The sequence below is a fragment of the Hoplias malabaricus genome, chromosome 2 (assembly GCF_029633855.1).
Source record: "Hoplias malabaricus isolate fHopMal1 chromosome 2, fHopMal1.hap1, whole genome shotgun sequence".
NCBI classification, from domain to species: domain Eukaryota; kingdom Metazoa; phylum Chordata; class Actinopteri; order Characiformes; family Erythrinidae; genus Hoplias; species Hoplias malabaricus.
The window spans coordinates 583,973-597,101 of record NC_089801.1 but is presented as its reverse complement, the minus strand read 5'-3'; the positions used below and the strand labels follow the sequence as shown (position 1 = coordinate 597,101).

The 13,129-nt window shown below is 40.3% G+C and overlaps 1 protein-coding gene across 2 annotated transcripts; it reads right to left on the bottom strand.

The window, feature by feature from the left end:
• Nucleotides 1-1,313: 1,313 nt before the first annotated feature.
• On the bottom strand, nucleotides 1,314-12,665 carry supt16h (SPT16 homolog, facilitates chromatin remodeling subunit). Of its 2 annotated transcripts, none has more exons than XM_066661419.1 (24): nucleotides 12,243-12,665; nucleotides 11,351-11,443; nucleotides 10,479-10,649; nucleotides 10,138-10,290; nucleotides 8,567-8,713; nucleotides 8,265-8,416; nucleotides 7,965-8,137; nucleotides 7,757-7,847; nucleotides 7,594-7,667; nucleotides 7,296-7,408; nucleotides 7,135-7,200; nucleotides 6,664-6,759; nucleotides 6,444-6,577; nucleotides 6,069-6,222; nucleotides 5,757-5,884; nucleotides 5,376-5,638; nucleotides 5,113-5,231; nucleotides 4,553-4,791; nucleotides 4,101-4,176; nucleotides 3,844-4,013; nucleotides 3,584-3,713; nucleotides 3,080-3,206; nucleotides 2,511-2,585; nucleotides 1,314-2,420 (listed from the first exon to the last, which is right to left on the bottom strand). In XM_066661419.1, the coding sequence occupies exons 1-24, from the start codon at nucleotides 12,306-12,308 to the stop codon at nucleotides 2,308-2,310; spliced, it is 3,123 nt and encodes a 1,040-aa protein (XP_066517516.1). In that variant the 5' UTR covers nucleotides 12,309-12,665; the 3' UTR covers nucleotides 1,314-2,307. The 2 variants fall into 2 exon arrangements, with proteins under 2 accessions (XP_066517516.1, XP_066517518.1); XM_066661421.1 differs by having other exon boundaries at nucleotides 6,444-6,559.
• Nucleotides 12,666-13,129: the final 464 nt, after the last annotated feature.

The following is a 13,129-nucleotide window of genomic DNA, read 5'->3' as shown; positions in this document are numbered from 1 at the left end:
TAGAGTTTAATATCGCTCAGGAACATGTTTTTCAATGTTAGATAAAACAAAGAAATTGGAAAGACAATGTCTTTTGTTAAAGAATTTCATTTGAAGGCATCTGAGTCTGAGTCGGCTCTATGTCTGGAGGCACTGGTCGTGTCTGATAACTGAGATCCTTTCTGTAGAGAAGTACACAGCACAGGGTCTGCACATTTTTTTAACACGCATGTTGACATTTTCACCTAGCATTAGCATGAAAACTAGCATTACCCCATTGTATCACACTCAGTGCACATGAAGTCTGCAAATTCGCCAGCAACAGTGTACATAAACAAATTAGCATTCACGTGTTCTCGAAAATACTCCACTTTGATGTACCTTTGAACCTCCAGAGTGCAGTCTCTCCCCTTGTGAAAGTTGTGAAAGGCTGCAGGTGCTTTTTGTAGACTTTGTAGGAGGCTACTCGTGGGTTTTATAATCGTATTATTCATTGTTTATATTTAGTGCTTTCTAGTCAGCGTTAAAACGGCAGTTTCCAGCATTTTGACGGATTCTCTCCGACTTACTGTGTCCTCGGGGAGGCTGGTCACACATGAAAACACACTGACAGGTCGCAGACAAGCTATTTGAGCCCAGCCTTTTAGGTGAACAAGCCGTTCATTCATTGCTTCATTTCCTGTAACCAGTGCAGAGCGTCAGGGTGATTTTTCTCCACGGGGAACAATGAAGTGCCGTTTAAGAACCCAAAAAGTCGGCACTTCTGGGTGAGCCGAGTCAAATGAGTTTGGTTCACCAAAAAGAGTCAGAATTCCAATGATTATCACACGCATAGGCGCTAGCAAGTCCATGCGAAGCAGTTTTCGTTTTAGGCTCTGCGACTTATTTTATAAAGGGGGACCAGATGTCCTCTTTTACCCGGACATGTCCTCTTTTTTAGACTTAAAAAAATGTCCGGCGGAATTTCACAAACGTCCCGGATTTTGTTTTTCTAGAGCTTACATAGAACTTCGAGAAGTTTCGTTCACAAACTAGTCCCGCCCTCCCCTACTCCGATTGGTTCGCTTGAGTAAGAAGAGGGCGTGGTGAAGTAGCCTAAAATCTTCGGATTGGACGGTCTGACTGTAGAGCTACCGTTATTGGTCGATAACCTTCTCTGTAAACATTTAATTGGTCAGTCTGCACGTCAGTAGTCGTCCAGCCCCAACCATTTGTTGTGAAAGAAATACAGTTACAATTTCAAGCATTTTTAAGCACTTTATCCAAAATTCCAGCATTTTGCAAACCTGGAAAATACAACGTTAATATTCAAGTATTTTTAAGGATTTCAAGCACCCGTATGAACCCTGGCAGAAACTCCAAACGAACCTGAGGCAAATGACAAAAGTGGCTGTGTAATAAACAGCAGAGGCTTCTAAAAATCTGTAAATATTTGCTCACAACATCAATAACTCAAACGTAGGACAGTTGCAGAAAACGCATCAGGAGGATGACATAAAGCAGGATCTTTGAAGTATTTCCTGAAGCTACTGCACCAATATCATGCATCTTAAATAAACAACAGCTCAAATATTAAGACTTTTTTTTTTTTATTTACTTTAAATTTTATTAAAAAAGGGGAAAAAAAGTTTTTAATTCAACAATACAAGACTACCAAATTATGATGAAGAAAAATAGTCATAACAAAAGACAGTGTATGTTCTTACATCACATCTGTAAATTGCTTGTCCATGTCCACATGTAGATATCCCCCGTGCCCCTCCCTCATTCACCCAAGTCCCAAACATAAGAACAAAAGTTTTTAAAAAAAAATCTGAACAGGAACGAATCTATAAACAAATCTATGCTCAATCAGTTCCTTAAGCGCTGAATGTGATGAAAATGAAAAAACTAAATGACACAGGGGGGAACAGGGGATGACATGGATGTACAGAACAAGGAGAACAGGAGGCAGAAGTGACAAGGAGAGGGGGGACCACACCAAGACTGCTGCAGCTCAATGGGTTCCAACAAAAACGCTTGATGAAATTTACAAGAAAACCTCCTCTTCCAAAAGCTCACAAAAACACATGTGAACCCACACATTGCCAAGCAGGAATGGAAGATGATGTTTCTGCTCTCTGGTACATGAAAAATTTAATCATCACACTCACCACCTAACACAAGCGAAGGGGCAGATCCTTTATTTACAGTGTGCATGAGCGAGATAGAAAGAAAGAGCCAGAGAGCAAGAGCGAAAGAAAGAATAAGAGAAGAGGAAAAAGGTTTTTTGTAAAGTAACCTGTGATTTGGCAGTGTGGGTGAGTGTGTGGGGAAGTGCGTAGATATTCAATGTCGCCGCTTCTTCTTGCTGCTGGGGGGCGGGGCTGATGACCGGCCTTTTCTCTTTCTATTTGTAGAAGTGGTGGTCTCCTCATCCTCATAGTGACTCTCTCGGTCAGCTGAATAAATACAAAAGAAGCACAGGCAACACTGACTGAGTGAGTCTTAGGATACAGCATTAGGTCTGAGATTAAAAGCCTCCAGCCCACCTTTTCTGGCTTCTTCTTCCAGTTCATCCCAGTCTTTGCCACTCTCCTCTTCGCTACCCAGAGAGGCACTGTATTCTGAGAGAGAGAGAAAGAATGTTATAAACTTCCTGAATGGTTTTCCTTTCTAGTTATTGATCAGGGAGTGGTGTATGGGTCATGGGAGAGTGAAGAGATATGAAGCACATAAATCTGAGAATTTGTGCTGGAAAGGTAGAAGTGATTTAATCATGACAAATATTTAGGAGCAGTCGTTGCACCTAATGGTTGGAGATGCAGATTTGGAACCCAAATGTCACCAGTTAGGTTCCAACGGGGCTGTCTCCTCCCTCAACCTCTCCAGCTAAACCATTGGGTGTGTGTGTGTTTCTCTGCCATGGATGCGTTATGTGCATTTTCATTGTACAATTTAAAAAAGCAGGGGAGGGAAGAAAAAAATAAATAAAAGAGAAACTCTTCAGCATTCCATGAATGTCACCAGGCTCAGTGCTGCACCAGAGGGATTCAATCCTATGCACACATTGATGATGAGTTGGCAGCTTGTGGAAACAGGAATGAGATAAGAAACTTACCTGAATCCTCAGTCTCTGAAGAGTAATCTTCATCACTGTCCTCCTCTTCCTCCTCTTCTTCGTCAGCTGAAGGGTTAAACGTCTCATCTTCCATCTCAGACTCGGAGCCCTCCTCACCACAGCTTCCCTATTAAATCACAACATGGCTGTCTCTTAATTGTAATTAACAGAGGAAAGCATTAAGAGCAATACATCTTTCATAAAGGTTACTAAATAAATAGCTGAAAGAGCATAAACACAACATTTACAGGTACTTAAAATCAACTGAAGTTGTGATAAATGCTGGCCCAATATAGAACCATTTATTCCCAGAATAATATTTTTGGTCAAGCACTGCCCTCTACTGGTGAGGTATGTTTATTTTAACCACAGAACTAAACGTCTGTAAAATTGCAGCATTGGGAAAACATTTAGAGCGTATACTTCTAAAACGTAAATAGAGGTGGATTATATACGGAACATTAGCACCTTTCAAAAAAGATCAAAAAGTCAAAGAACACTCACATCACTCTCAGGGTCCAAGAAAGACCAGCCGCCCTGTTCAAAAAACCCTTCAGGATCATCAACGATGGTCTTCATAATCTTGGTCCAGTTCAGAGACTGAACACCCTCTGTGTACTTGATGTCACATGAGCTGGAAATATGAGAAAATTCCTTTAAAATCATTTGTGTTTTAGAAACCATTTCAATCCTCAAACCAATGTGTTTCTTTCAGTGAAGTCGTCACATACGGGAATCTCACACATACAAAAAGAAAAACTTACTTGAGCCACTCTTTGATTGGGTCGAGGGAGTTGACAGGAACTGCATTGATCATTGTTACTTTCTTGTTGTAGTCTTTATAAACGATAACGACATCAAAATTCTTCAGATGGAACTGCACACGCTCAAAATGAACCAACTCCACCTCATCCAGTGTCACTACAAAAGGTGGCTGCAGATGGAGGCACAGAGACAACAACTGAAGTTAATAACACTTCATCTTGGACAAGGAGTGCAAAAGAAACGTTCAGATACTCACCCATTCAGTCACGTTGCACAGAGCACTGGACGTCGGCTGCAGTAAACAATTGCTTCGGTAGGGGGCGCCCTGGAAGCTAAAGACAAACAATAATTGACTTCTTAAAAAGACCAAATAAGTCAGTCCAGACTTTCCTTTTCATTTCAATATCCACATAAATGTCAAATTCATAGAATCAGTACAAATAACCCAATAAACCAAGTGGTTTTGGTGCTGGGGTCCCATCCAGAATAGTTTATTGAACGCTTCTGTTATATGATAAATTTAGCATGCATTTGAACAGGGAAATCAAGGTACACAAAACAAACCATCTGCCTAGCATGGCTAATCTTGAGTAGCTCTTGGTTAAAGCAGAAAGAAGCATGTCTTCATGTATTTAAATAAATAAAATCCACAAGATTTACCAAGAGAAAACACAAGCTAACAACTTTATCCCCTCCCCATTCTCTTACCCAAGGTCTCGGAAGGGGACTTCAAACTCCAGCTCCTCCTTGGTGAGCGTCTCTACCTTCTCAATGAAATTCTTGAACGCTGATTTGAGCTTGTGTCTCATTTCGCGCTCCATCTGCTCGGCATAAAGGTCATCACGATCGTGCATGTGCTGATGCTTTCCCAGATCCGTGGTTATCTCTCCCACTTCTGTGTAGAACTGCACATCTGTGTGCCTCTTCTTCCCAAACATGATGGCATTCTGTACAGAAAAGAACGCAATTAAGAATTCGTTCTAGACCACTGCGAATTCAATTTTAAGCGAGAAGAATGCTTTTGTTAAAACTAAATTCCTCTTCATTTCCAATTTGAAAATCAAAACAGTGACTTTAAAAACACTCCTTTTCAGGCCAATATATTACATCACACCACTCTGGAGTGAATTCTCCCTCCAAGGACTTTTTAAAATCTAATTAAACTTCAGGTTGCCCTTGTGCAGCACTGAAATTTCAGCACTATATGCACATGTTTCAATCTTTTATGTACAACAATTTCCTGCATCAAAGACAGGGTTCACACATACCTTTAAGTGGAAGTGTAAGACAATGATCATTTCCCCATCACAGGGCTGGAATATGGCATGCTTGATGTTGTTGTAGAGGATGTCCACTTTATCGCCACGCACAGACGTGAAACGGAAACCTTAAAACATGAATTCAAGGCAGATTACATTTATGGCCCAGCTTTCTTGTAGGATTAGTTCTGCTATACACTATGTTTAAAGAAAATAAACTTTTCAATGAATGCAATTACTGCTTTTCTCCTTCTATGGACTTTCCCTCTCACCATTAGTATGTGCCTCTAGTGAGCCCTGCATCCTCTTCTGGGCAATGTTGGGTCTGATGTACAGATCCTTGAGCTTGGGGTTGCTGCGGTTCAAGTTGATAACCAGAGAGTCCTGCTTGACGATGCCTTCCTTCTCCTTCTCCTCAGCCTCACGGGTCTTGTAACGTTTCTGCACCTCCTTAATAATGCGGAAGGCGTTTTGAAGGTTTGTGGAGGGCACGGAGGTGTCACCGGGAGACTTGAGGTTTGAAGCACGGTATGTACTGAGAAAAAGTGGAAATACAACAGAATGACTACACGCAAAAACTGGCTTTGTATCACGACTACGGACGTGCCGTTTTAAGATTCGCACAACTGTACCGCAATAAAGAGTATACCCACATCTCTTTGACAAAGGTAGCTTCAGGATTGGGAAATATGTTTCCCTCATGTCTTCCCAATGCACTTCCTGGCACAAAGAAGTTTATTCTCAGGTAGGTGTAATCCCCTTCGACTGACATGCTAATGTTCTAAAAAAAAAAAAACAAAGTCAATTACATATTTACATTTAATATTACAAAGTTAAATTACTGTGCATTTCTGGATTCATGTGTTTGGTTTTCAACATTTTCAAAGGACAAATTCTTTTCACAGCCAACTAACCTTCACACAAGCACTGTTCAGGATTCAGGAGATAAATGTTGAAAGGATTACCTTAATGGTGGCGATGTGAAAGGGTGTTGCTATGCCAAACACTGGCATGACGACTGTCTCATACTTTTTATCAATGAAGATTTTCATGTCCCGAATGTCTTTCTCACGGGGCATTTGAGACACATTTTTGTAAGACACATTTGATTTCCTGGCCCTAGAAACGATAAAAGGAGTAACAGCAGCTTTTACAGGAATTTCTATCAGACAGTTTAATAAAGCATTCAGCTACTGTACTGCAAAAGCAAACTAATGCAAGCATTTTCTAATACAATACATGCATGCATTAAATGCATTTATAGATTCAGGTTTATCCTGCAAAGGCTACATTTCAAATGAACACAATAAAAACAACCCCACATGATTTGTGTCTCTTACTTTTGAATCTGTTGTTCGCCCTTTTGCTCTGTGAGTCTACGTTTGGCCTCTTCATTCATTTGATTGGCAAGTTCTTTCTGATGGGCTCTCCTCTTTTCTTCTGCTGTCATCTCATTCTGCCCAATCACATTAGACTGCAGGTTTGAAATCCCAGGTACAAAATTGGTATATACAACAAGACGGAGATAAGAATGAACTAAATAAAAAAAAAAACACGTACCCTGGTTCTATCAGCCAGCAAAGCAGCACGAGCCCCTTTGCCCAGCAGTTCCTCAGCATCATCGCCTTCTTCGTCTTCATCTTCCTCATCATCATTCTAAGGAGGCAAAAAAACATTCAATTAAATAAATAAATAATGAATGAATGAATGATTAAAAGAACACTCTTATTTTGGTAGTATATGACAGGGTGGTGTATAATGACAGCAGCACATCCTTAAATATCAGTCAGGTTATAACCAGTTTCCTTTTACAAAAAAATTTGAATTTTGTTAAATATTTTAATTAAAAAAAAACCTTGAAATGCATTGAAACTGACCTTTGAGGCTTGTAGTAATTTGTATGAAGGTCTAAATGAAAATGTTTTATTTTATTGAAGATATAAATGAGTAAACGTACAAGAACAATTTCTACAGCACCCTTACAGAAAGGAAGGATGGAAAAAGGAAGAACTGGGTATAGTTTATAGTTACCTTGAGGAAAATGCCAACATTTTTAATCTTCTTTTTTACTGGCGTTAGTATGGTGGCAGGATCCTCCTACAAAATACAAACACAAAAGGATTTATTTTACTCCATCTACATTGTGTGTGTGCATATGAGCTTGTTAAAGCATCACCACAAGCACGTCTCACCTCGTTGATTAAAACCGAATCTCCGATAAACAAGGCATATTTTTTCTGTTCATCTTTCTTGCCCTCGCTGTTCATCAAGTCCGCAAAACCCAGACTGATACTAAACACCATGCCTAAAACACAATACAGTTTTAAGTACACGGTTTGCGTTTCTCTTCACCTGGAAAGGCTTAGGCAGCAGTCTACATACAATTTTAATCTCAACATACAGAATGAACTGTTAAATTAACAAAGCTAAAATCTGATTCAAAACAAATGTGTCTTTGCAGGGAGATTTAGCCCCCTCATGCACACTCACCTTTCTTCAGTTTGTACTGATTTTTAGCATTTAAGACCAAGGAACCCTCTCTAAACTCGATCCCCATTGCAAACCTGAAACACACAACACACCATAATCATCATCGTCTGCAGGGGTTTAAGAGACAGTGAGTACAGGTGCATGCAAGTCTAAAAACTCCTACCCGAGGTTTTTCGTGAGCTTGCTGACAAGGTCTGGCTTCTCCTTTTTTACATACTCCATGGCGGTATTGTAAGCATCACAGATCTTAACCCCTACATATTAACATAATTATTACTGTTGTTATGTAAAATCAAAAACATGCAATTGGCAAATTACAATTCACATGCATTAAAATCCTTCTCATCATGCACCTCACACAAAACCCTTACCGTGTTTTAGTTCCTTGAGTAATTCCTCCTCCACCTGTAGGAGGAAGTTGTAATTGTCCTGCATTTCCTGGGGTGGGTCCACCATAAGTGTGCGTACGAGATTCGAGCAGTAGGATTTATACCGAATGCCCATCGCACAGGTTATAGCACCGAAGTGCATGTGATTCTTGTCACTGAGAGAGATTACACAAGATTTAACATTTTTCAAAACACCTTTTCAATGCCCTAAAGAACAGAATATCTGGACTCAATCTGGAATTAAGCCTCAGGGATTCTAGTCCAGGTACCAAAGCTTCTCACCTGACCACGCTGAATTTAAGACTGTAGTTTCCACCACTCTGAATGATAGGAGGGTAGCACATCTCCACTGTTGAAGGGTCAACTCCACCCAAATATTTCCTCTCCTCTATCGCCTTCTCTACAGACTCTGCTAGTCTACTGTGTTTCACTTTCTGTTAAGACATAAACAAGCCAACGAGATGCTTACGCTGAATTGTCAAGTAAAAATCGTACTAAGTACAATTTAAAAGAATCAGTAAACGTCTTTCTCTGTAAAACAGAACAAGCAATTTAAAACTGAGGCATTATTATATGTTTCTCACCTCATCTGCATCCACTATCTCCATGACCCGCTCTTTAAAGAACTTTGTGAAGACATCGCTTGTGATAGTGGCAGCTTTCTTCATCAGGTTCAGCTCTCCATCTTCCTTTACTGCTATTGTATATGCCACCACTGCACTGATGTCCACCTGAGATAGACAAAAGCAAAGACCAAAACCATCACACAATGTCACAGGTATTTTGCCAATCGTCACCACTGTTAAATGTAATCAGGTCTCCCCTGCATTATAAACACAGAACTCATTCCACTATCCAGACAATAACATCAATGAGATGGTAATACTAATATTAGTTAGTATCCGACGGTATAACTCAGCACCATGTGATGTTATTGTATGTGTTTCATAAAATGGATCACGTCAGAAAAATACAAAAATGAGCATCAACAAACTGATTATCAATCATTATTTGGAATATTTTGTGTTCATACAAATAATATTTTTTCACTGGGGATCCTATATTACACCATTACAAGTACATCCCAGTCAAGCAAACATGTGGGACGAGGTCAAATTCTAATCACTTTTTTATATTATGAGAATACATGTTAGATCTACAGCTCCAGGGGCCTGGAGGTTGTGGGTTCGATTCCCGCTCCGGGTGACTGTCTGTGAGGAGTTGGTGTGTTCTCCCCGTGTCCGCGTGGGTTTCCTCCGGGTGCTCCGGTTTCCTCCCACAGTCCAAAAACACACGTTGCAGGTGGCTTGGCGACTCAAAAGTGTCCGTAGGTGTGAGTGTGTGAGTGAATGTGTGTGTGTCTGTGTTGCCCTGTGAGGGACTGGCGTCCCCTCCAGGGTGTATTCCCGCCTTGCGCCCAATGATTCCAGGTAGGCTCTGGACCCCCCGCGACCCTAAAATTTGGATAAGCGGTTACAGATAATGGATGGATGGATGTTAGATCTATCACCACTGTGAGTTGGTTCTACCCCAGAAGAGATTTCGGATATATGCAGATGCTGAGTAGAAGGTCCCGGAGGGTGATGCGGCTAGTAAAGGTTTTATTGTGCGTCCCGACAAACAACAAAGAATATACGTAAAAGGAACAAAAACCCGCACAAACTCTGGACTTTCATTACAGTCAGTATCTCACTGCTATCCTTTCACACTACAAACTGCTAGTGGCGTGCAGTGTTAGTAAGGGCTCCCTCTAATTAATTACCCGGGGTACTTAAACATTAAGCCCCGCCCCAGGCAACACCATTTTTACGTGAGGGAAAAAACAAAAACCATAAAAAGTGTGCACAACATAATTCTTTCACTGGTATTTTTAAATGTTCATGTGCTATACCCATACATTCCCCGACCATTTTCTAATCATATTTTCTTTTCCCCACATGGACTCATGAATGGAACAGACCCTCCGATCCCTTTCAAGATCCAGTAAAGACTGACAGGAGGGGGATGGAGGCATCCTTACTCCTTTACAAAAGGTTGGAAAAGACGGCCACAGCATGACTACGAACAAAAGGCAAACCTCTAAGCCAACTGCTCCACATTTACATCATTCCTTCCTTGCCTATGTCTCCTTCTGATATTTCAAACCTTTACTTACTCTCTCCAAGCCCTCTGCTGTGATCATGTCGTTCCAGCTCTTCATGTACTCCCCAGGGAATTTGTCTTTGATGAAGACTCCCACCTTCTTTCCTTCTTTACTACCCCGGATCGCCTCTACCATCTTCTCAAAGTTGGCCTTGTTGCTTTCGTTCTGAGAGAGAGAGCAAATGAGAAAGCATTTTTTTTTATTATTTACTTAGATTATTATAGGCACGATGGCAACTACAAAAGTACGACATGACTTCGGAGATCGATTTAGGAATGTGAGGTCTCAGGAAGAGACAAGCATTTTAATTAATAAAATTATTTATTTTTTTATTACATTTTAGAAAAATCTACCTTTTCTCGAACCAAAAGAGTGACAGGTGGGATTCCATTGGCGTTCTCATTGCCCTTGGTGATGGCCACCTGTTTAAGAAACTCCACTTTCTTCTTGCTGGCCAAAAAGATGATCTTGCTCTCACAGAACACCATTATAGTGTCAGTCAGCTCATAACCAAACAACCACGTCTGTAAAAATCAATCAAATTAACAGATGCATGAACTTAGAAACTAAACTCCAATAGTTATAGTCCTGAATAATACAGTTTTAATGCACTGTTAGTGTTGTCTCAATCTCATCTTGCAGGCAGCAGTGTCAGATTTATTTTGTTCTATCAGACACTGTGCTGCCTGCAAGATCTCAGTCACAGTCACAAACACACTACTCTTTCTTAGAGCATCACTAACTGCCTCTGACTTCCTTTTTTTGTATTTGTACGGAACCATGTTAACACAGATTGTGTCTAAAAATGTAAAAATGTCTGATTCTGTATTCAGTAATTAATACAATTTCCAGACGAATAAATCCCAGTAAACTGGATTAACTGCTGATCATAAATTTGAAATGACAGAAATATGCTTCACTTACATAAGTGAATTTTTACTGTCTCCATATTGTGTATGAATTGTATTGCCTCTAAAAGTACAAACCTATAGTGGTTAAATGAATATTATATTCTCTAAAAAGCACATTTAACTTACAATTACTTTTTATTTGAACAACTTTTAATACATCTAAAACGGCCAGGTATTATCCTGTTTATGTTCAACAAAAATGACCCTTGTAGAGGATATGTACATTTTTTTACTATAGAAATATGTACTTGTAGCAGGGATATTCAATCTTTAGAAAAGGACTGAATGAATAAAACTGAGTGCATGTGGTTTACCTGAAGGGCAGTGGACTTGGCGTAGACAATCTCCTCATCCACACCGACAGACACCACGATGGCATCCACCTTCCCAAACTCATCCTCACCTTTCTGTCAACGCAAACAAAAGCCACGGAATTATTGACAAAAGTTAAAACTAAACACGATCCCCTCAGAAATGACTTCTATTGCCTTTAATGCCAAGTTGCATCCCTGAATATGGTGAAGAAATAAAGGTACTGAATTGAGGGTAGAACGCAAAGCTGCTTAAACAAAGAAATGTAGCAATTAGTTGATAGGGCTCTCTTTTACGATTGTATTTCTCAGACAATGCTAAGCCTGGGGACGTTTAAATCTAAGCCAAGTTTACCGTCAACTCTTTAGATCTGAGAAAAGATGAGCTAGCCAGCAGAGCTAACTAAAAAGTATGTTATTATAACTCGGTTCCCTTCATTGGTGCTCAACAGAACATATGGATGCAAGGTCAGTACTGTAGCGTTGGGTATAAACGAGGCGTAATTAATGGGTATGTGCCAAAACTAATTTAAAAATATACATTATCTGTTACAGGTGGCTAAGGTTAACGACTCTGTGGCTAACACTTGAGCTAACGGGACGGAAGCCATGGCGCTCTTTCTGGCTGTGGTTTTGTTCTCGTTGTTTCGGTTTTTTTAAGTTAAACGAGTGTTATTTGACAGTTGACATGATGAACAATTCATTACCAACGAACAGACGCGTTTTGTGGCCCTGGAAGAGGGGAATGGAGCGGTTTAACGCGCCGCTGACCCTGTTAGCATTTTTAATGTTGTTAACGTTGGGTAAGGCCTCGTTGACCGAGACGCGTTGCCGAACGAGACCAACAAACCTCCACATCAGTCCTTCAGCAAGACCGCTAACCAGCTACATTTACCTTCCAGTTCCCGTAGAGCCGTTTAATGCGGCGGTAATACGCCTCTTTGTCCAGATTTACCGCCATGGCGAGTCCTCAGCGGCGGGCGCTAAACTCCAGGCCCCGGCTTCAGAGTGATGGAGGCCGGAGAGAGAGTCTCTGAACGCGCTGTGTGTCGCCTCTGAACCCGCGAATATCGCCCTCCTCTTCCCTCCTTTTCAAGCCTCTGGAATCGCCTTCTCTTCAGCAGAATCAGCACAGAGTTGTACAAATGTAAACCCAAAGCCTTAAGGCGTCTTTTTTAAAAATCAGTCTTTATAAAATCTGCTGCTCGCTCTCGGTCGACGCGATTATCAAAAGTGGCGCCCCGCAGCTGCATAATGCCCGAAAACACAGCGCGTGTTCCGCTCCACGCTGCACAGCAACGATACCATCGATTCCACAGATATCGTCGATACTTTTGGTTTCACATCTCACATATATTATCGTAAATACCTGAACTCGCTCCACAGTTGAATCGTTGAATTGATACCAAAATAATAACTCAACAATACAGAAAAATATAACATTAATCAATAAATCTAAAGGCTTTCTCTATTTCTCTATATTGTACAGCTGGGATTCTCAGACCCAGAAAACCCAACTCAAAAGTTTTATAAAATATATATTTTTTATTATAAAAAAAGTTAATTAATAAACAACATCACACAAAAACAACAACAACAAAAAAAACCTATACTAAAGCTGTCTTTGGTTCAGTTAGATGCATGGCTTGCATTAATTCTTACAATGTGTTTAAGTGCTTGAAACATATTCAGTATATCTTTTTTTCACTCATCTGTTTCTTAATGGGTTAATCCAATGTTTTTTTTTTAATACAGAGGTTTTACCCTTTCTTCTTTTCCCTC

Coding starts and splice junctions, on each gene's coding strand:
- supt16h (XM_066661419.1), bottom strand. CDS start 12,308: ATGGCGGTAAATCTGGACAAAGAGGCGTATTACCGCCGCATTAAACGG. Junction 8,417..8,566: donor AGATAGTGGATGCAGATGAG/GTGAGAAACATA, acceptor ATGTCTTAACAG/AAAGTGAAACACAGTAGACT. Junction 4,177..4,552: donor GTCCCCTTCCGAGACCTTGG/GTAAGAGAATGG, acceptor GTTTGTCTTTAG/CTTCCAGGGCGCCCCCTACC.